The 21,732-nt window shown below is 35.6% G+C and overlaps 1 protein-coding gene across 2 annotated transcripts in view; it reads left to right on the top strand.

The window, feature by feature from the left end:
- LOC149794416 (uncharacterized) overlaps positions 1-21,732 on the top strand; it is a 159,077-nt gene that overhangs the window by 72,958 nt on the left and 64,387 nt on the right. For both annotated transcript variants that reach the window (XM_089968612.1, XM_089968611.1), the window contains exons 18-19: positions 11,268-11,391; positions 20,614-20,736. In XM_089968612.1, the coding sequence (XP_089824738.1) occupies positions 11,268-11,391; positions 20,614-20,736 (247 nt within the window). The remainder of the gene's footprint in view (positions 1-11,267; positions 11,392-20,613; positions 20,737-21,732) is intronic.

Below are 21,732 nucleotides of genomic sequence, written 5' to 3'. Positions count from 1 at the left end.
TGTAGAACAGATTTGGTTATGGATCCCATTTGAGGGATACATGTTGTTTTGATATTTGAACCTACCTCAGTAAAAGGTGACCTCAATTCCAACATGGTACACTAGTATAGTATTATAGTGAAGAACCAGTATAATCAGGTTTTCAATCATTAATGCATTTTCAGCTTTTAATTTGGATTCCTGACATGACACTGTTCAGGTTGGAGGGATTTAAAATCTGGTCTTGCTTACTGCATAATGTCCATTCTTTCTTACCCAGTATAGTTTGTTTTACAAAAGCATTTACCAAAATATGTGTTCTCACTAAAACTGGTATCAGAGTATATATATTCTGGCCTTTGATAGCATCCATTCCTGCTCTGCTCCATCTTATTCATTTAGTGCAATAGAAATAACAATGCATCCAAAAGGGAGATTTTGGTTCATCTGCTCCACCATAATTTGTGTGTATTCACATTTGTGTATAAATCAAAATATGGTTTAGAATCAGAGTAATTTCACAGTTACATGACAGATAATTAACTGTTGCTTGATTGCATAGAAATGAGAGATATTGTACTAAAAGATTCATTTCATTGGTTATTTCCTAATAGATTTTAGAAGTTGGCTTTCTTGCAAGATGTTCATTTGTTGTACATTAGATGGTTGAAAGCACATGTCACCTTGATTAAGCAAATCCAACATAGATTGGCACTTTCACTTAGAAAACTTTAAATTGCCTCTGATTTTTTTTTATACAGATTTTTGTAACAGTAGTTACCATACATTTTGTTATGTTATCGGGCCATGTATGTGCTGAAACCCTTGCCTTGCCTTTTGGGCTTAAATTTCAGGCATCATTGATGCCGTAAAAATCCCTGCATGAAACTTGGTGTTGCATTATTGAGCATATCCCAAATATCAAAGTAAACTCAAAAGGTTGTTGTTGTAGGGTTTAACGCCATTTTTCAGCACACGATAGGCTATACATGGCGGCCAGTATTAATGGTGGAGGAAGAACCCGGGAAAACCCCGGAAAGAACCACTGACCCACGAGAAGCTACTGGCAAGCTTTCTCACATACCCACATTGGCTGAATCCGAGACTCGAACCTACGCAGACAGAGGTGAGATGGCAGTGATCCGTAACGGACAGCGCTTTAGACCACTCGGGGAACTCAAAAGGTATTAGCTACAGTGTACCTGTTCAAATCAAAAGTTCATCCTTGCAAACCTCTCATGCTGTTTCCTTTGATTTCTGAACATAGGCCTAGATAGTCTGATTATGACAAGGGCCATCTCTATGATAATACTGTCCACTCTTTCACTTCAGGGAGATTTTGTAATTTTTATTTATAGCTTGGGCAAAATGACATCTAAGATAATCTATTACTGCATTTGTTCATGATGATGTATGATCATGGTTCAGTGGATGTATAAGAAATAGTAGCCTGTAATTTTAAATTTGCTATAGTATACATCTTGTATGGGGCGTATCTCCATAGAACTAAACCAGAATGTACATAAACTTAGCACAACTCTGACTGAACCAACCTTGAAATTATTAGTTTTAAAATAAACTACATTAAATTCTTACTGTCTTTATTCTTAGATCATGAAACACTGAAATAATCATAATAAATTTGTACAAGTGCAAATATACCACTTGTGTGGTATGCAAAACTTTAATCCTAATAAAGACTTGACCTTAAAAGGTAAGCAACTGTTTACACATCCTGGTATTTTAACTTGACATGAATGGTTGTTAAACTCAATTTCTTTGATACATTGAGCCCAGTAACAAGCATTTTTCCATACTGTTAACCTTGTATTCATTGAAGATGTTTTACAGATGCCTGTTTATGATAGGCACTCCTATAAAAATCAAAATGGCTGACCCTGAGCATGGTTTATCTTGAGATGATTTGATTTGACAAATACTTGCTGATGATAATGACAGTGGTTTTGAAAGTTTTGAAGTATATGCGATTATTAGAGATGGGAAAGTATTACTGGAAATTCCATTGAGTGATTATGAGCCCAAAAATGATGTTGAATACAAGTCCAGTGTACATGCTGGATGGACAAAAACTGATAGCATGTCAGTCAAACCTTTATTCAGCAGTATTTCAAAATAAATGTATAAATAGAAATTATCAGCCGTGTAGATAATTTAAGGCTATCTTGTATTGGGATTTATTGCATCTAATCATTGATCGGATGAATCTTAATGCACAACAGAATAAATGGGGCAGTCTTGACAACAGCCACATGACAAAATGAAAGCTTATTGCACCTGATGAATTGTATCTAATTTTTTTGTTTGTTATGGTGATGTGTTTGGTGCAGAAATCTGATCTAGATTTTTTGGGTATGTGATATAAACCCCATACTTCAGCCCAAAAAAAGAGTTGGGATAAATTTCTTAATACACCACTCCCTCAATAACTCGCCCCCTGATAACTCATGAACCACTTAATAATGCGGGGTCAGGCATGGATCCCATTTTTTAAACCAGAAAATACCAAACATCTGATCCCTATTTGTTGAACTTGAAGAAAATTGCGTTCAAAATTGGTAATGGAAACTTTGATATATAGCTCGTTTTATCATATATAAAAAACAGTAGATAGGACCTGGAAATTGTAATCAGCATTAGGAAATATCAACTTCAAAAAGAAGTCATAAATTTTTTTACATTTTCTTTCCAAACGACATTCTTAGTATACCATAATTATTGATATTCAAGGAAATTTTGATCACTGAAAATGTCATTTACGCCTATTGGAGGCAGTACTTTAATAAATAAATATCAATTAAATAAAAAATGTTATCAATTGAAATTTGTGTTCTAGATTTGTTTTTAGTCTCTTTTAAGTGTAATCACCATAAATGCAATGTGTCCTCTTGTAAATAAATGTAAAATGTGTCAATCTACTGTAACAGCTATGTTCATGAGCATTTCTCTGAGAACCTAATTAAGTGCCCACCTTGTTTTGATATCGGACTAGCAGAAGCATTTGTTGTATTTTTGCACTAAATGAAAAGCGGGCCTCCTTTCTATTATCATGTTAATTATGTCTTTTGAATCAAATAAAGGAGGTGGAATAAATAAAAAATTTAAAAGGCATATAGGGGCCCCGAGTTGCCGAGTGGTCTAAAGCGTTCTCCGTTACGGATCACTGCCATCTCACCTCTGTCTGCGTGGGTTCGAGTCTAGGATTCAGCCAATGTGGGTATGTGAGAAAGCTTGCCAGTAGCTTCTCGTGGGTCGGTGGCTCTTCCCGGGGTTTTCCCGGGTTCTTCCTCCACCATTAATACTGGCCGCCATGCATAGCCTATCGTGTGCTGAAATATGGCGTTAAACCCAACAACAACAGCAACATAAAAGGCATATAAATCCTACATGCTTAAGAACCAGTTGCTCCAGTCGTATGTTGGGTAAGTCATTTCAGTTCATCAATTAAACACTTACATAATCTAATTAAACTAACTTAACTTAAACTACTCAATCAGAACTGATTAAACATAGCAAGGCCACCAAGCGAAATGAATACATTGTAAAGTAAAGAGCTTTGTTTCACAGATACAGATCATAGTGGGAAAAACGAGTTTCAGAGAATTCCTGAATTTGCACGCAGAGATATCCTCAAGGATGATTAGAAGTTTTGAAGTTACTTGGAATGAAATCACAGTTTTGATATTTTACTAATTGAACAAATCAAAACTTGAGTTTTGATGTACATGACTGTCTCACAAAATTTTTGTGGTTTTTTTTTTTTGTTGATAAATAGGAATCTTGTTTGGTAGTGTATCAACAGTTAGTCTGGTTCTGTGCTTTGTAGACTCCTTGTTTCACAAAATATTCTTAAACACTACTCATGGAACCAGACTAGTTAACAACACAAAAAGCTGTGACATAATACATGAAAGTTTTCGCGTACCCGTGTTGGTTGTTGAAATCCATTTTGGAATCATGTTATCGATCATTTAAATGTTGGACATTTTGAAAATAAATGTAATTTATACAGAGTAATGAACAACTTTATCAGAAAAAGCGCTTTACTGACAATTATTCTCTACATGATTATAAAATGAAGATCAAGTCATTAAACAGCCCATATCCCCCCCTCCCCCATCCCACGGCTCTCTGGATGTCTAGCAGATTTTTTGGAGGTCCCTTGGTAACTCGCGCCCTCACTTATACTGTGGTCACTTATTTTAGACCCTGATGTGCACAAGTTACCAAGGGACAGGTGTATTCTAAGCAAGTAACACCTCCACAGGTAATGAATTTGACAAATGATTGTCTTTGTAAGCTCTAAAGTAGACATTTGATGCCAAACATGTACTAGAATAAAGAACAAGACAACTACAAAGCTTTGTGAACATTTATTAAAGACTTCAGAGGGTGTAAACTTGCTTGTGGTGTTCCTTGATTGGATGCTCATTAACTGTTACCTATTCCACACATGTCATTTTCACAACTTGGGAGGTAAATTTGTAAAAGACATACAGTGTATGTAATATACATGGTTGAACCATGAAAGAATGGCGTATTATTATAGACATATTTGAACTTGTTCCTTTAACAGGCATACAAATACAGATGAAATACAAAGGTAATATATATATATATATATATATATATATATATATATATATATATATATATATATATATATATATATCTGTATTTGCACCTGTAAGTGCAAATATGATAAAATTACATATGTGATTTGATGTTTGTAATAAAGTTTAGACCTCAATAAATATTGTTCATATTGGGTTTTTGTATCTATGTACATTAATCAAAGTGCAGGCAGTTTAAAAGTACATTGCAATTTTCATTTACTGTCTCAAACAATTCAGCACTAAGGTATCTTGTGCTACAAAACTTTACAAGAAAACATTTACTCTTTAAACATGTTGGCTGCGATGTTGTATTCTTAGACACATTACTCTCTGTGTCCAGCAAAAACTAGCTACAGCCACCAGGTGAAATGTCTTTTAAAACATGGGCTTCGCTTAACCAAACCAGAAATGTTTTTGGACATCTCTGATGCACACCAACATTTTTAAACATGCAATAAGTTTACATTAATCCCCAATTGTACTTTGATTTGTTCATAATTGTACTCTTTTTGTTACATCAAATGCATACTTTAAAAATAGCACACTTGCACTTCACATCATGTGAGTATGCTTAAAATAGGGCATAAAGGTAATACTGTAATAAAATAATTTTATTAACATAAAGATAACACTAATAAAAAACTATTAACACAAATATAATACTGTAATAAAATAATTTTATTAATATAACGATAACACTAATAAAAAACTATTGACACAAATATAATACTGTAATAAAATAATTTTATTAACATAAAGATAACACTAATAAAAAACTATTAACACAAATATAATACTGTAATAAAATAACTTTATTAAGATACGGAACACTAATAAAATTAACTTTATTAACATTAAGATAGTGTAACATAAAGAAAACTGTAATAAAAAATACTTTATTAACATAAAGATAACAGCATAATAAAAAAAGTATTAACATAAAGATAATACTGTAATAAAATGACTATTAACATAAAGAACACTAATAAAATAACTTTATTAACATAAAGATAAGTGTAATAAAATAACTTTATTAACATAAAGAACAGTGTAATAAAATAACTTTATTAACATAAAGATAACAGTGTAATAAAATAACTTTATTAACATAAAGAACACTTAATAAAATAACTTTATTAACATAAAGATAAAAGTGTAATAAAATAACTTCATTAACACAACTTACACAATGTTATAAAAGAGAAATGTTGTCAAACATTAACAGCATTAGAACAAGACCTTATATTTTAGAGAATGAAATATATGTCATTAATAATTAGAGAATCTATTTTCCAAAAGTGATAATAAAAAAAGTTACCTGAAAATGAAGCAATTTACAATAATTTCATTCCTAAAAGGGAAATGAGTCTATTAGATAAAAATAATCCATCAACATGATCTTACAAAAGTTTATATAGGAAAGAGTTTACATATGCCACTGTCACTTGTATGTTTAATGTAATTTCTGCTGATGCTGACAATACTCAACCAGATACAGGCAAACCTACCCAGACAGTTGTCTTTATTTAATAGTGACCTGGTCTCAGTTGCCGTTCTCATTTTTCCTATGGAATTTGTCTATATAAGTCTTGCATTAAACGGTCATCTGCTGTCAATGGCCATCTGTTTCATTACCAAGCAATGGTTTTTATCTGGTCACTAGTAGCAGGTAAGTATTAGAAAATCAAAATTAGTTTTACTCCACCATGTACCATTACTAATTTTCTTAGTGAAAAGGCTTACGCAAATCAACTTTCCTTACAGAACTCATTTAAATATTGTAGAATTAAAAAAAATCAACCTTGATACTGGTTTTACTTGGGATTAAACCAGTTAAATGATATTAATATTTGTTTTAATGTAAGATATTTATCATGTAAATTGGTAACCCACTCACCCGCAGACACTGCATTCACCATGCCAAGGTTAGTTTATTGGGATATACATGGTATAGATCTCTGATGATAAAAAAAAATATCAAAGTATTTCACTAACTGTCGTGATAAAGGGACATGCACTAATGTACTAACTCTCATAACACATAAAATTGATCCCAACCAGTTAAATATCAATGTCAGGGCATATTAAATTTGGTATAAGTTTTAATTATATTTTCTGTTGAAAGCAAAGTAATTGTAACAACACTTCAACATCACATATAAAAAAATTATTTAGAAACAAATTAGAAGGTTGATATGCTGATAAAACGTTTTACAATTTCATGAAAAGGCTTGATTTTTTTTTAAAAAGGACTCAAAATTTTATGTTTATGAGTCGCAACTTGTTTATTAAAAGTGCTTTAGAATTATAGATTATGCCGATTTCATACTTGCTTCAGACCATGACTGAATACTGTTAATACTTTTGAAGTTTTGACCAGACAGACAAATATCAAGATGTTTGAGTTTTTATGAGCAGACCTGTGGTGTATAAGTGAGGTGATACTGTGTCTGCTTGGCAGAATTTTTATACCACTCTATTTTTTAAAATATCTTGATTATACTTGGTAAAGATGAAGATCTCAGATGCAGTGACAGATATGATGACATTGAACATCTGATTGCTTGAAGTTGTGAACACTAACAATCAATTTTTGATCAGGTTTTGGATTCAACTCAGTAGTGTTATGTCATCTAGATGTTGGGTTAATTTTATTATGATCAAAATCAAAGCCTGTTTATGAGGTAATCTTACGTCAGATTGGCTGAGCCTGTTGGAACGCTGGAGACCAGATTTTAATCAGATTTTGCTCCAACTTAGTAAATAAGTTTATATTATCGCTGTTTGCATTCTGTAATAAGTGAGATTTGCCTATATTTATGAGGTGTTTAGCATCTGATATCTGTGTTTGTTACTGCTCCAGAGACTACATTTTTTCACATCCATTTTTGATAAAACTTGGTACATCTCTCACTTGATCACTCATGCAGAATGGGGTTAAAAAACAAAGACCACATTATAAGTGAGGGCACAAGTTACCAATGGACATATAAAAAACAAAAGTGATGCTTTGCCTGCTGGACATTGAGAAAACTACCGGTGGTGGGAGTAATTGCTGAAATTTTTCTAACAAACTTGTTGCTTCTTCTGTATAAATTGACTTTATTTTCAAGATGCCTAATATCTTTAAAAAAAATCATGAACTTTATTCCAGCTGGTTTCAACAACCTTCACATATATGCAAGAACATTGTGTTTTACATCACTTTTTGTTGTTGATTAGTCGTGTTCCCTGCTTTGAATGTTCTCTGTGTTGCACTCCTTTCTAGCAGTGTGTGATGCAGGGAGCATACAAAGGAGGGAACTAGACTTCACAACCTAACATTATTCCTTTATTCAAAAACTAGGTACATTTATTCAGTGAAACAACAGTCAATGTGGAAACTGTCATTTTTTCTTTTTTCATTCTTCTGTTGGGACCCTGAGTGGCCGAGTGGTCTAAAGTGCTTACAGTCAAAAATCACTGCCATCTCACCTGTCTGCGTGGGTTCAAGTCTCGGATTCAGCTAGTATGGTTATGTGAGAAAGCTTGCCAGTAGCTTCTTGTGTGTCGGTGGTTCTTTTCGGGGGTTTTCCGGGTTCTTCCTTCACCGTTAATACTGGCCACCATGTATAGCCAATCGTTTGCTGAAAAATGGCGTTAAACCCTACTACAACAACAACAACAACAATCTTCTAGTAGGCCAGTGGTTTTTTCTGGGGTTTTGCAGGGTTCTTCCTCTACCATTTATACTGGCTGCCATGTATAGCCTATCTGTTGCTGAAAAATGGCATTGAACCCTACAACAACAACAACATCATTCATAGTAAAATATTGATGCCATGATTTCATTGCAAGAATTAGTGAAACTTCTCATCCTTGAGGAAATCTCTGCATGCCAGTTCAGGAATTTTTTAAGTTAATACAAACTCGGAAACTGACTTCACAGTGAACCGTATCTGTCAAAGAAAATTTTGACCAAATATTTATTTAACTTGGTTTCTATGCTCCCTTCGTTAACATTTATGAATGAGCAGGCTAATTTAAAGGTCACTGGCCATACAATAACATTTTTCTTTTTACATTAGATTTACATTACATGATTAAAAGAAGTTATGCGCACACAAAAAGAATTCTAAAAAATTATCAAGTGTAAAGAAGAAATAATAATTTAATTGCTCAAAATACAAGTATACAATGCTTTTATTTCCCTTTAGTTATGATTTCCCACCTATAAAGGACACCAACCAAAAATGATGTACATTTATCCCCACAAAACGAAGTACATGCTTTTTGTTGTCAAAAAATAAAACACTATAAACTATGGATATGGAACAATTTAGATGAACATTTGAAAACTAATTTACTATTCAGCTTTATATCGATATGTGTGCACAACACATTAAATTGTGTCGCTTTCAAAACTCTTGCATTGCTGCAATTTACTTTCAAAATTCCTGTTAGTACAGTAAAAAGGAGTCAATGCTGGCTTCCCTATCTTGGCTGAATTTGTAAAAAAAATGTAATAAAAACAATTGGCAGATGTGAAAGAATCCAAAGGAACCAAAATTGGCTTCCTTACCTCGGCCGACTTCATAAAAATTTCGGCACACTCAAGAGAATCCAAAGTCAGTTTCCCTTGTTGGCTTGCTTTGTAATAAAATAACCTCAGTGTTTGATATCCTGTTGGTAAGTTGAAGCAATGAGTTTATTGCTCACTGGCAGTTGTGTTTATTCATCACCCAGGCTCCTATTTGTTTGCCATATGTAATCATAATGGATACAGATGTTCATTGATGTTTATAGGGTAAATAGTATACACAGCAATAACTTGATTTAATAATACTTTTGTAACCCATGCTAGTGAAAAGATTATCATTTGCACTCATAGTGAATGTATTTTGAAATAATGATTTTTATTTGCGAGATACCATCATATAGTTAACCTTGATACAATAAAATCATAGTCATTTTCCACCTTATAAAATATCATGCATGAATGGCAGGTGCCTTCAAGCAATCAGTTGATATTCCCATGTCATTTGTGATTTTGTTATCTGACAAGTGATATGCCAGCCAGCATTGGCTACATATATGGAGTTCGTGGATATAATTTTTTTCTTTAACAAATTTTGCATAATGAAAAAAGAAGGAATAAATGATAACAATGCAAGGTTAGTTTCTTTCATTTTTTATTTTCAAAAATGAGTGGCTTTTTTAAATCTATTTTATTGTACTGTGAAGTGGATGGAGCACATAATCAAGAAAAAATTATTTCCTTTCTTAAGTCTTGGGACATATACCTTGATGAAAAAGTTTCACCATAAGTTCTGGGACAGGAAAAAAAACATTATTATGTTATCATGTTCTGATATATATGGTAAATAAGGTAGGTGTGTATATACTATTGGTATAGCAAATAGCAAATATATGGAGCCCCGAGTGGTCTAAAGCACTCACCATTATGGATCACTGCCATCTCACCTCTGTCTGCGTGGGTTAAAGTCTCAGGTTCGGCCAATGTGGGTATGTGAGAAACCTTGCCAGTAGCTTCTCTTGAGTTGGTGGTTCTTTTTGGAGTTTTCCCGGGTTCTTCCTCCACCATTAATACTGACCACCATGTATAGCCTATCTTGTGCTGAAAATGGCATTAAACCTTACAACAATATATATATATATATATATATATATATATGTACACACACACAACACATACATTAAAAATGACATGGCATTTAAAGTGTTGGTTAAAACAAATTTGATGCACCATTACTATTGGTATAGCAAATTGTGATCCGCCTGTGGCAGAATAATGTGCATATATAAACATTATCGCGACTGTCTGCAGTTGATTCAAGAACAATGATAAATTTCCACACAGTAATCATTAGTGTATGACTATCTCTTTTTGGTACATGAAAACAACCGATTGTTTATGGAGATTGCAGAATAATTTTTTCATTAAAAAAACGGATTTTTAAGTCTAATTAAACATTTTTATGGTGTGCATACACAACAAATGCATTTTATTTATGACTAGAATAATATTACACATTTGTACATATACGTGTCCAGTGAACCCGTAAGGTAGTTTAATTATATTACTTGCACAATAATGTTTATAGCTGTGTTGATCATTTGGTATTAGTTCACTTGACACACAACCAGGGCTGCCAGCTCTTACTTATGTGGGATTTGCCTTTTAGCTTTTATTTCACCCCTTTTATTTGATACAAAAGATGTAATTAACGTGATAATACAAAGCAGGTCGGCTTACATGCAACAAATTCTTCTGCAGTTGAGATATCAGAACAGGGTTGGCACTAAATTTCTCAAAGATACGCTCATGGACATAGTTGTTACAGCAGATTGACGTATTTAACATTAATACAAGAGGGCACATTACGTTGGGAAAGGCTCTTAACTCCCATGATATAGCTAATAATGTCTTGGCAGTGTCATTAAACCAAAAAGAAACAAAATTCTTTAGGCTTCTCTTAGTTCTCTTTCTGTAATTTGCAGCTTTATTTAAGTCTATATTGTTATGTTTATAATTAAATAGCAATTAATTTGCTTTTTTGAATGAGATGTTATAAAGAATTTAGAAATTATTCAGTATATATGTGAACTAAACTACTGCTATATTGTTTTAGTTACATATATTATGTATTGCAGGTTTCCAGAAGCTTTGAGCCCTTTAAAGGATGGCATTACCATCACAAAGAATATTAGTATCAGTCCTGTCACCTGGCCGGGTACCACAGACTTCATTGAGGAAAGCAATCAAGATAAACTGAAGGTTAGTCTTAACTCTTTTTGTAATCTTCATTTTGCAGGTGGGGGGCGGGATTGCTGGCTAGTTATCATCATTTTTATAACCCACCATATTTTGTGGACATGGCATGTAGTGTTAAACATCTCCATTTGTTCTGACATGTCCAACTCGGTCAGGTGTCCAACTCTACAAGTGTTTGGTCTCACTCAACAGCCTTAAATGGACTTTATGGATTGCAAATTTATTTCAAGACTTGGGTCTGTTTTAATCTGTATCCATCTGTCATACTGTTATGATGCTGTCTGCCCATCAATCTGTCTGTTAGCAGTATTTCATTTCCTCACAATAATTCAAGTTCTCCACCATGTACAATTGCCAAACTTTGTGGCTGGCCTGCATGTGAGGTAAGGAAAATGCTGTCAGTTTTGAAGCCTAAAGTTAGATTTCCTGTGACGGTGGGAAAAAAAATATTTTCTGTACAATAACATTAATTCTACATCACAGACCTGGATAAAGCTTTTTGGATGGCATGCACTTGTGGTAAGGAAGAAATCTATTGATTTTTGGGGTCCGAGTGCTGCTGTTGTGAGCTTAATAACCATTTTGTAGAATATGATAGGCTATACACTATCCATCATTGTGCTGCATAGTATTGCATGAAGTATGAATGGAAATGGTTGTAATATTATTTTGTATCATATCTTACAATTGCATTGTGTTGCATCCAGGTCAGATGTATACTATGTTGTAATGTTTAAAGGGGTTTTTTTTTAAAAGAAAAGGCTGTGAGTGAGATGTTTTATTAATTTGTATGTACATTTATTCAGCATGCTATGACACAAATCACATAAACTTATACATTAATATGAGATGTCATCTGTAATGATAAACTTATTCATATATATGGCATCATCTCATAATAACTGCACTACTAGGAATTTGGTGTGACAAAATATTGGTAGATCAGAAGATACACAAATGCAGTAAAGTCGGGGAGGGTGCCATAAAACCTACTTCAACTGCTGTTTAATTTATAATGGAGTTCCACTAGATCAACTGACTAGATGTTAAATAATCTTAATGGACATCCACTAGACATGGACACTAAAACTTGCCCTACCTCCATTTCTGCAATACTGAGTGGGGAAATCAAAATATATTTTGGGTCAAAGGTTACATGACATGACCCTTGCAGATGAATTTGACCCCGAGTTTGTAATGCAATTGCTGCTATAAAAAGATTCCACTCAGTGGTGGGCTTCAGAATTGATGATGCTTGTCATTATTGCATAGGCTGTCTGGGTTTGGTTCTCTGTGCATATAGAACAGTTTTTCAGGATTAGTAACAAAAACTTGAGACAAACTTAATCCTCCACCCATAATCTGATTTGCTGTTTGGGGTCAGATACAATAGCTCAAGCTGTGACATAGAAATATATTTTTAAAAAAACCTGTTTGGTGCTGATTAAAAAAATTCTAAGCATCGGTTCTTTGCCTGTGATGGGTGAGTTGCAGCAGTCACTCATCCCATTTGTCATTGCACTCTGGAGAGAATGCTCTTAATATAGAATCAATCACAGGTGCCTGATGTTATCTTGATGCAACATTGGGTCAGAATTTTGAAAATATTGTGCTCTGGTAAATGACGTCTTACATAAACATGGATTGCACAACCTTGAAAAGTCCTTGAATTTTATGGGTAGTTTTTAAAAGTCCTTAAATTCAACCCAGACTTGAAAACTCCTTGAATTTTGACAAATGACATTTAAAGTGAATTTCACAATATGAGAGCTTCTTTCTGCGAAAAGAATTATATTCTAAGTAGTTGAATTTTTTAAAAAATTGCTGAATTTTTTATCTGAAATAAAGAATTCATTGGTTGTCAAAGTGCTCAAAGTACTAGCATTGCGTGGTTACCAATATAACCACTTTTAGTTGGATCTCGTATTATACATAGCAAATCATTGTTGCCATTACTTTTTCTAAACAGCAGAATGTTCCACTTAGTTCAGGAAAGACACCCTCCAAGAAACCAGTAACAAATTCCCGTCTTGTCTCTTGGCATCTGTCCATCTACCAGAGACAATGGTGTAGCTTCAGAGTAAATTTTGTTTTGCCTTCTTCCTGGCTCTCTTTTCAGTTTGCTTTATGTTCCTTTCTTTCTCAGCTTTTTCAATGCCCTGCCTGACAGCTAGGCGCCATGTGGAGCGGTTGTTAGCACAGCTGTCCCAGTCATTGACGTTGTTGTTGGCCGTCTTCATGTCCTTCTTGCAGACATCTTTGTAACACTGATGTTGCCATCCAGTCAGCCGTATGCCTTTGCTAGCTTCCCGAATAGCAGGTCCTTGGGAATGTGGCCTGGGTCCATTCTCTTGATGTGGCTGAGCTAGTGAAGACACCTCTCACTGAGAATGGAAAACATACTGTTCATGTTGGCGCATCCAGAACCTCTGTGTTGGGTACTTTGCCCTGTCACTGTATGTGCAGAATGTGCCGCAGGCATCACAGGTGGAAGCTGTTGAGTTTCCTCTTGTATAACATAGGTGGTCCATGTCTTGTTGCTGTAGAGGTCTTGTTGAACAACATGACAGGGAGCAGTTGTGGGGGGGGGGCAGCCAATTTTCTGCAGGAGCCTGAAGAGTCTGCTCCGACTGACCAGGTCAAATGCCTTTGTCAGGTCTATGAAGGTAATGTAGAGGGGCATCTGCAGCTCATGACACTTCTGCAACTGGTGTAGTGAGAAGATCATGTCTACAGTTGATCGGCTGGCTTGGAAGCCACACTGGGACCTGGGTAGATGCAGGAGGCTAGGGTCTGCAAGTGTGCTAAGGCGACATGGGTGAAAGCCTTTCCAACAGTGCTGAGGAGGGAGATGCCCCAGTAGTTGTTGCAGTCACTATGGCCTCCTTTGTTCTTGTGCAAAGTGACGATGTTGATGTCAGGCATGCCCTGGGAGATGTGTCCCTGTTCCCAGCAGAGGCAGAGGAGTTCATGCAGGGGCTGGAGTAGTGCAGATTTCCCGCTCTTGAGGACTTCAGGTGGAATGCTGTCGCTTCCAGGATCCTTCCCACAGGTGTGGCAATCGATGCCTTTTCCAAGCTGTTCCAGGGTGGGCGGTGTGTCTAGTTTCTCCATGACTGGCATGTCTGAGATGGCGTCCAGGATGGTGTCGGTGACGATGTTTTGGGTTGCATACAGCTCAAGATAGTGCTCAACCCATTGCTACAGCTGTTTCCGCTGGTCTGTGATGACTTCTCCCATCTTGGACTGGGGTAGGGGGGATGGTCTTGGAGGTGGGGGGTGCTGTCACTTTCTTGATACCTTCATACATGCCTCTTGCATACTGGGTGTCGGCAGCTGTCTGTGTTTTGGTGCAGAGGTTCAGCCTGTAGGTGTTGGCGCATTGGCGGGCAGTTTGTAGGGCGTAGTTCCTTTCAGTCCTGAGGGCTTGTAGTGTACTAGGGCTAGGTGCAGCTTTGTATGCCAGGAGGGCTTTCCTCTTTGTCTCATTCACGGGCTCCATATCCTCCCAGATGGCCTCATACTAGTTGGTATTTTTTAGCTCCTTCTTCCCGTAGGCAGTGATGGCTGAATTGTACACTGCGTCGCAGAGGTGGGACCACTTGGGGTCGATGGTGTCATCAGGTGTTGCTTTGGTGAAAGCTTCCTGAAGTCTGCTGATGAACTGCTATGTTTTCTCTGGGTTGCTTGCACAGCCAGCGTTGATGCATGGGTGACCCTTCTTCTTGACATGGTGCAGCTTCTTGGGTATTATTCACACCTAGCTAGCCACGAGGGAATGGTCTGTATCGCAGTCTGCACTGTGGTAGCTGCAGGTGAGGAGGACACTGGCCAGTTCCGCATGCTTGGTGATGACGAGGTCTAGCTGGTGCTACTGGCTGTCTCCATGACACCTGGTGGATCTCCTTGCATTTGAAGGTGTTGGTCACACATAGGCTGTGGGAGCAGCACATCTCCAGCAGTTGCTGACCATTCGCGTTGATCTTGACCCTTCCATATGAGCCAAGACAGGTGGACCAGGCCTCGTGGTCAGCTCCCACTCTAGCATTAAAGCCACATAGTAGGTAGGGGCCTTCAGTGTTGGGGATACTGGATATGGCTTGATCAAGAGCCTCATAGTACTTTTCTTTCTCCTTGTGGGTGGAGCAGAGGGTTGGGGTGTACACGCTGAAGATGTTGGCTGGGCCTGAGGATGTTGACAGCCAGAGGGCAAGGATTCTCTTAGTACCTGATGGTGGAGGTTCAATGTAGGCAACTAGCATGTTCTTTACAGCAAAGCTAACACCCAGCAATGTCAACCTTGGACCACTAACAAATTCCAACATAATGGAAAAGACAGCACCGTTTTCCAATTAACAATGCAGATGTTCTGATTGGTTGAGAAAAATTAATAAATTCTGATGTGATGGAGAAAAGGCAGTTCGAGTTCCTGATTAACAATACAAATAGCTAACGTGAATTAATGAGAATTACTGAGTTTCGTCTTGCCTTGAAAATGTTTCTTGAACAAGAAGTGGTTGTCTGACTCCAGTTGAATCAGAGAAGTAAAGGGCAATAGGTACAAAGAGTATTGTGAGTGTTGTCGTAAGAATGTATATTTGGGAAAATGGGTGAAACTACTGCAATCACATTCAAGAAGTGAAAAGTACAAAATGTGAAATGTTTGGGATTGTAACCATTTAGAAATTTCTTCTTCGTGAAAAAATAAATCATATACAGTGCCAGCAGAAATGGTAAGATTAAATATGGCAGTGTAAACGGAAACAAATAATACAGCAGCAAGTTTAAGTGACTCTGTACATATAACCCTGTCCCCTCCACCAGTCAGTCATTGTACCTCTTCCAGTGGCATACAGGTATTGCTGGCATTGCTGACTAATTTTCATGTGGCAAGAGAAAGACTTATTTATGTGTTTGGCTGTGTCAAAAACATACAGAAACGCTTTGGTAAAAACTATGATTATTTGGTTTTATGAGGCCTTAAAATTGTTGACAAAAGTCCCAAAAACCTCAAAAAGTTTCTGTATGAACCTTGATAGCTGTTTGCTTCTTACTGGTATTTTCATTTACAATGACATCTTAACATAATCTTTGTTTCACTTTACTATAGAGAAATTTTCATTTCAATGAGTTGTCAGCCTTCTTAATGTGTTAGAAATCAGAAAAGTTAAGAGACATAGAATGTAAAAATAGTGACTTCATCAAGTCAGACAAGCATTATGCTGGCCATAGATAACTACTTTCAATAGTGATTTCATCGAGTCACACAAGCATTATGCTGGCCATAGATCACTACTTTCAATAGTGATTTCATCCAGTCAGACAAGCATTATGCTGGCCATAGATCACTACTTTTCAATAGTGATTTCATCCAGTCAGACAAGCATTTACTGGCCATAAATCACTACTTTCAATAGTGATTTCATCCAGTCAGACAAGCATTATGCTGGCCATAGATCACTACTTTCATGGCTGTGCAGCTCCATTAATGTATTTCTGCTTTATGAATACATTATCATGCCCAAGCAGTGACCAGCAGATATTCCTATATATACACTATATGTATGTAATTATATTTCACAAGAGATGCATCAGAAACTTGCATTGCTAGAAGAATTCTTACCATATCAAGTTTGCACCAACTTTTTTATGAGTGAAATCTCCATTCTATAGCTACTGAAGGAAGATTGTTGATTGGCCAAAAGAATTCAAGTGATTCTAGGTTATGCCTTCAAGTCTTGATGGGTCAGCTGCGGTCTTGATAGTATGTGCTTTTTTTTATAATAGATTACAATGGAATGCATTTTGTACAAGTTGGTGCAGATCAGTGCAGTCACTTAGTGATATTTTTCTTGTGAGAAGTAATTACATATGTATAGAAATACATGCTGATGTCTCTATTTTGGCATGAGAGTGTATCAATAAAACTTCATTCTTGAAAATATGGGTTTCCTGTAGCAAATGTAACACCATCTGACTTGAAAAAATAAAAAATTTGTACATTTGCTGTCTCGGAAGTATGACTAATAAAAGATGTGTGATGGCTCATTCTCCACGCTTAACTGACTACTGCAGATTGAGAGCAGACATGTAGTGAGTGCAAATGCAACTAGGAAACAATATATTTTTATGGTAAGCTTTCCATATTAAAGACTATACATTATATATAATGATAGGTTAACTTTGTATTGTACATTTTAATGAGTATAGGAATAAGTGACTGCATGCTTTTTATAGGAGACCTCATCTGTAGTGGCTGATGAGTAATTATCAGTGTATGAAATAAGCTTGTAACACTGACTGTCATACCAAGGTTACTCGAAACAGGTGACTTTCACACAGTAAAACCAGGCTTCTAGGGATGGACAGCCTCTGATGCAGATTTTAAGAAGAAACTTTTTTATTTTAAAAGAATACAAAAACAACATTATTATCAGTTTTTTAATTAGCTCAACAGGACAGGAAAGCTTATGGAATGACCTGTCTGTCCAAATCTTATCACTACTCCTTTCAAATGGAAAGTCATACTGACATGGAACTTCCAAGAGAAGACTACTTGTGAAGTCTGCTTGGTTTTAAATGAAAATGGTGCTGATCTGATATCCATTATGACCAGCATGGCAAACATCTTGGAAATTCCATTATCACTACTCATGGAAAAGTCTAATCAACATGACATTTTCACAAGAAGACTTGAATGATGTCTAGTTGGGTTTAAATGAAAATGATCCCAATCTGACATTCAGTGTGGTTGCCACATTAGTTAATTTGAAAATCCAGTTATTGTTTAAAAATATTCAATTGTGTCAATGCTCCTATATTAAAATAAAGAAATGGCCTTAACTGTAATTTCCAAAAAATCTGTTCAAGAGACTTGTTAACTCAGTATCATCAATAAGAATGGTTTTTGTTAATTGTTTTATATCTTTTATGCCCTGTCACAGTATGTATGCATGTATGTGGTTCATTGGTATGTCAGCACAGTATTGGCCATACAATGCTGATTAATTTTTAAAATTTTAGCTGTATAAAGTTTAATATTTAAAGATTGAAAAATTGCAAAAATCACCTTTAGTTACAAAAGGGGTCAATGTTTCAGTGTCTGTCACTTGTTGAAATTGATTTTCTGAGGATAATGTTTCCAATGGCTATTACGGGCATCATAGAGATGAGCTATGTAATCACTAATTACACTCTGGTTAACATTTCTGACAAAATGACTAAAACAGAGTTATGGTCCCAGTTTGATCAATATCTTTGTCCCTGTATTTTGAACTAATCTTTCTTCAGGTGCATCATCTTGGTTGGATCATCCATTATTTATGAATACATTGCTAGTTTAACAGTACACCACTCCCTCGATAACTCGCACCCTGATAAATCGCGTACCCGCTTATAACGCCGGGTCAGGCATGGATCCTATTTTTTTAAACCAGAAAATACCCAAAAAATTTATCCCTATTTGTTGAACTTGAAGAAAATCGCAATCAAAATTGGTAACAGAAACTTTGATGTATTACTCGTTTTATCATCGAAAACGGTAGATAGAGCTTGGAAATTTTAATCAACACTATGAAATATCAAATTTAAAAATAGGTCATACAATTCTGTTTACATTTGCTTTCCAAACGACATTCAAAGTACACTGCAATTAATGATATGTAAAGAAATTTTGATCAATGAAAATGTCACTTACTCCGAGTGAAGGCAGTACTTTAATAAATAAATACAAATTAAATAAATTTTTTTATCAATTGAAATTTGTGTTCTAGTTCTATCATTTAGTTTCTTTTAAGTGTAATCATCATAAAGCAACGTGTCCTCTTGTAATTAAATGTAAGATGCGTCAATCTACCGTAACAGCTGTGTCTGCAAGCACTTCTCTGAGAACCTAATTAAGTGCCGACCATGTTTTAATAACTGACTTGCTGAAGTATTTCTTGTATTGTTGCACTGAATTAAAAGCTGTCCTCCTTTGTATTATCACGTTCATTATGTCTTTCGAATCAAATAAAGAAGGTGGAATAAAAGAAAAGTTAAAAGGCATGAAAATCCTGCAAACTGAAAATCTAGTGGCCCCGATCGTATGTCAGGTGAACTCACTTCATTTGATCATTTGAACACTTGTAAATCTTAATGTGTATGTAACATAAACTACCTTAAATTAACTGACTCTTTCATGACTGTGATCAAAGATAACAAGGCAGCCAAGCGAAATGAGTACTTCGTCAAATAAAGAGCTTGATTTCACAGACATGGACCATTGTGGGCATGCGAGTTTCAGAGAATTCTTGAACTGGCACTTAGATGATAAGAAGTTTCATTATTACTTCCAATGAAATCACAACATCAATATTGTACTAATTGAACAATACAAAAATTGAGTTTCGACATAGACAATTGTCTCATGAAATAAATGTCGCGTGGTTTTGTAAGAAAGGAATCTTGTTTGGTGGTGTATGAACGGTTAGTCGAGTTCCCTTCTTTGTGGACTCACAATTTGGCAGGATGCTATTAAACACCACCAATGGAACCAGTCTCATCAAGAAAACACAAAGCAGTGACGTATTACACAGATTTTTTGCGTACACATCATGTTTGTTGAAACCAGTCGGAACAATCTTTCATATGTTGGACATTTTGAAAATAAATGTTATTTAAACAGAATAACGAAGAGGTTCATTAGAAAAAGCATGTTATTAAAAATTATAATCAAAGTGATTGGAAAATAAGGATTCAGTCATAAAACAGCTCAGTTCCCTAATGCCGCTCTCCCCTCGATACAGTTTTCTCGATGTCAAAGTGATTTTTTTTGTCAATTTCTGGAGGTAACTCACACCTTGCTTATAGTGCGGACTATGTTTGTGGACCCCATTGTGCACAAGTTATCAAGGGAGAGGTGTATGTATTAGTGTAGTGTGTATCACATATGTAATGCTAGTTTTGCTTGTCTGTACTAAACTATTGAAAGACACAAATATTAAATTTTCTTATGTCACCATCTACTAATTTTGCTGTTGGTATTTTTTTGTTACAAATTATTGACATAAACAATTATTATTATTTAATAGTCACTCATTGTCTTAGACTTTCTCCTAGGTTGTTGCATGCTGTAGACTTTCTCCTAGGTTGTTGCATGCTGTAGTTGTAGTGCTCTATGTCTCGGTTTCATCTGAATTTAGTCATGCATGTATGTAAATGCTAAAAGGTATCTTATTCTTACAGACAAGTCTTGAGGAACTGCTGCATTTGTGTCGTTACCCACCAAAACCTGATGCTGTCTGCCGCATTCACAAAGATGCAGAAGATGATCGACTGGTTATCTATTTTACTGACCCAGATTTTAAGGTAATTCTTTTTTTCTGCATAGTTACAGTATGATGACAGTAATACCCAGTAAAACATTCAGAGTGAAATTCTTGAATTAATCAGAGTTTTAGATAAATATATCAAATTGTGAATGGTCTTTTAAAATCATTTCTATCTTTGCCTACTGTCAGCACAGTTTTCACTTAAATGTCAAGTCATATAAAGATGAGATTGTTTTAGAGAAGATGCTGGCAGTTGTTTTGTAATTTTGATTTCCACAAGGTAACATTAATGCAAATTACAGGTTTTTACCAAATAATCAATCAATCAACCAGATATGCCATGCAGCCATTGATTGATGAGACCTGGAACAAGTTTGATTTCCCGAGTTCCACAACTTCATTTGCAGGAGTGTGGCCACTGACCTTCCATCCTCCTGAGTTTTTTTCCACAGCTTTACTTTACCATGGAAAGTTTGATTTCAATTAAATTTTACAAGTAGTTTTATATTCGTGGGGCCTTAAATGACTTCCAGTTTCAGGACATCATTTACAGGAATTAGATCCCATTTGTCTTTATTGTAGCATAACTTGTCCAAGTTTTTTTTGGATTTAAACCAAACTTGGAATTCAGCTTTATATAGATGAGACATGAGTTTGATTTCTAACAGTAGGGGCTTCCATTAGATTTAAAGTTTAAGGTTGAGTTGCCATAGTAGGCAGGTAGGTATTGGGAACCTCCCCCAAGATGGAGTTTTTTAAAAGTAGGTGAGCGTGAAGTAAAAGTAGCCAGGTACATCACCCACTCCCAGATAATAAGGAAAGCCCTGATCTTTCCACAATATCATTTACAATTTTTATGGTCCCAGATTACCAGTCCCTACAACATGGGTGTCCATAGCATAACTTTACTGTTGGATTTTAACCAGATTTACCATACACGTGTATATTTATGAAACCTTGAAAAACCTAAATTTCCATCGTTCCACAATATTATTCAGAGGAGTTATGTCTCAGAATACACATTATCCTAACT

This window comes from Sinohyriopsis cumingii, chromosome 8 (assembly GCF_028554795.1).
Source record: "Sinohyriopsis cumingii isolate HCF-2022 chromosome 8, ASM2855479v2, whole genome shotgun sequence".
NCBI classification, from domain to species: domain Eukaryota; kingdom Metazoa; phylum Mollusca; class Bivalvia; order Unionida; family Unionidae; genus Sinohyriopsis; species Sinohyriopsis cumingii.
Note: the sequence above shows the minus strand (reverse complement) of the source record. Positions and strands in the feature narration are given on the sequence as shown.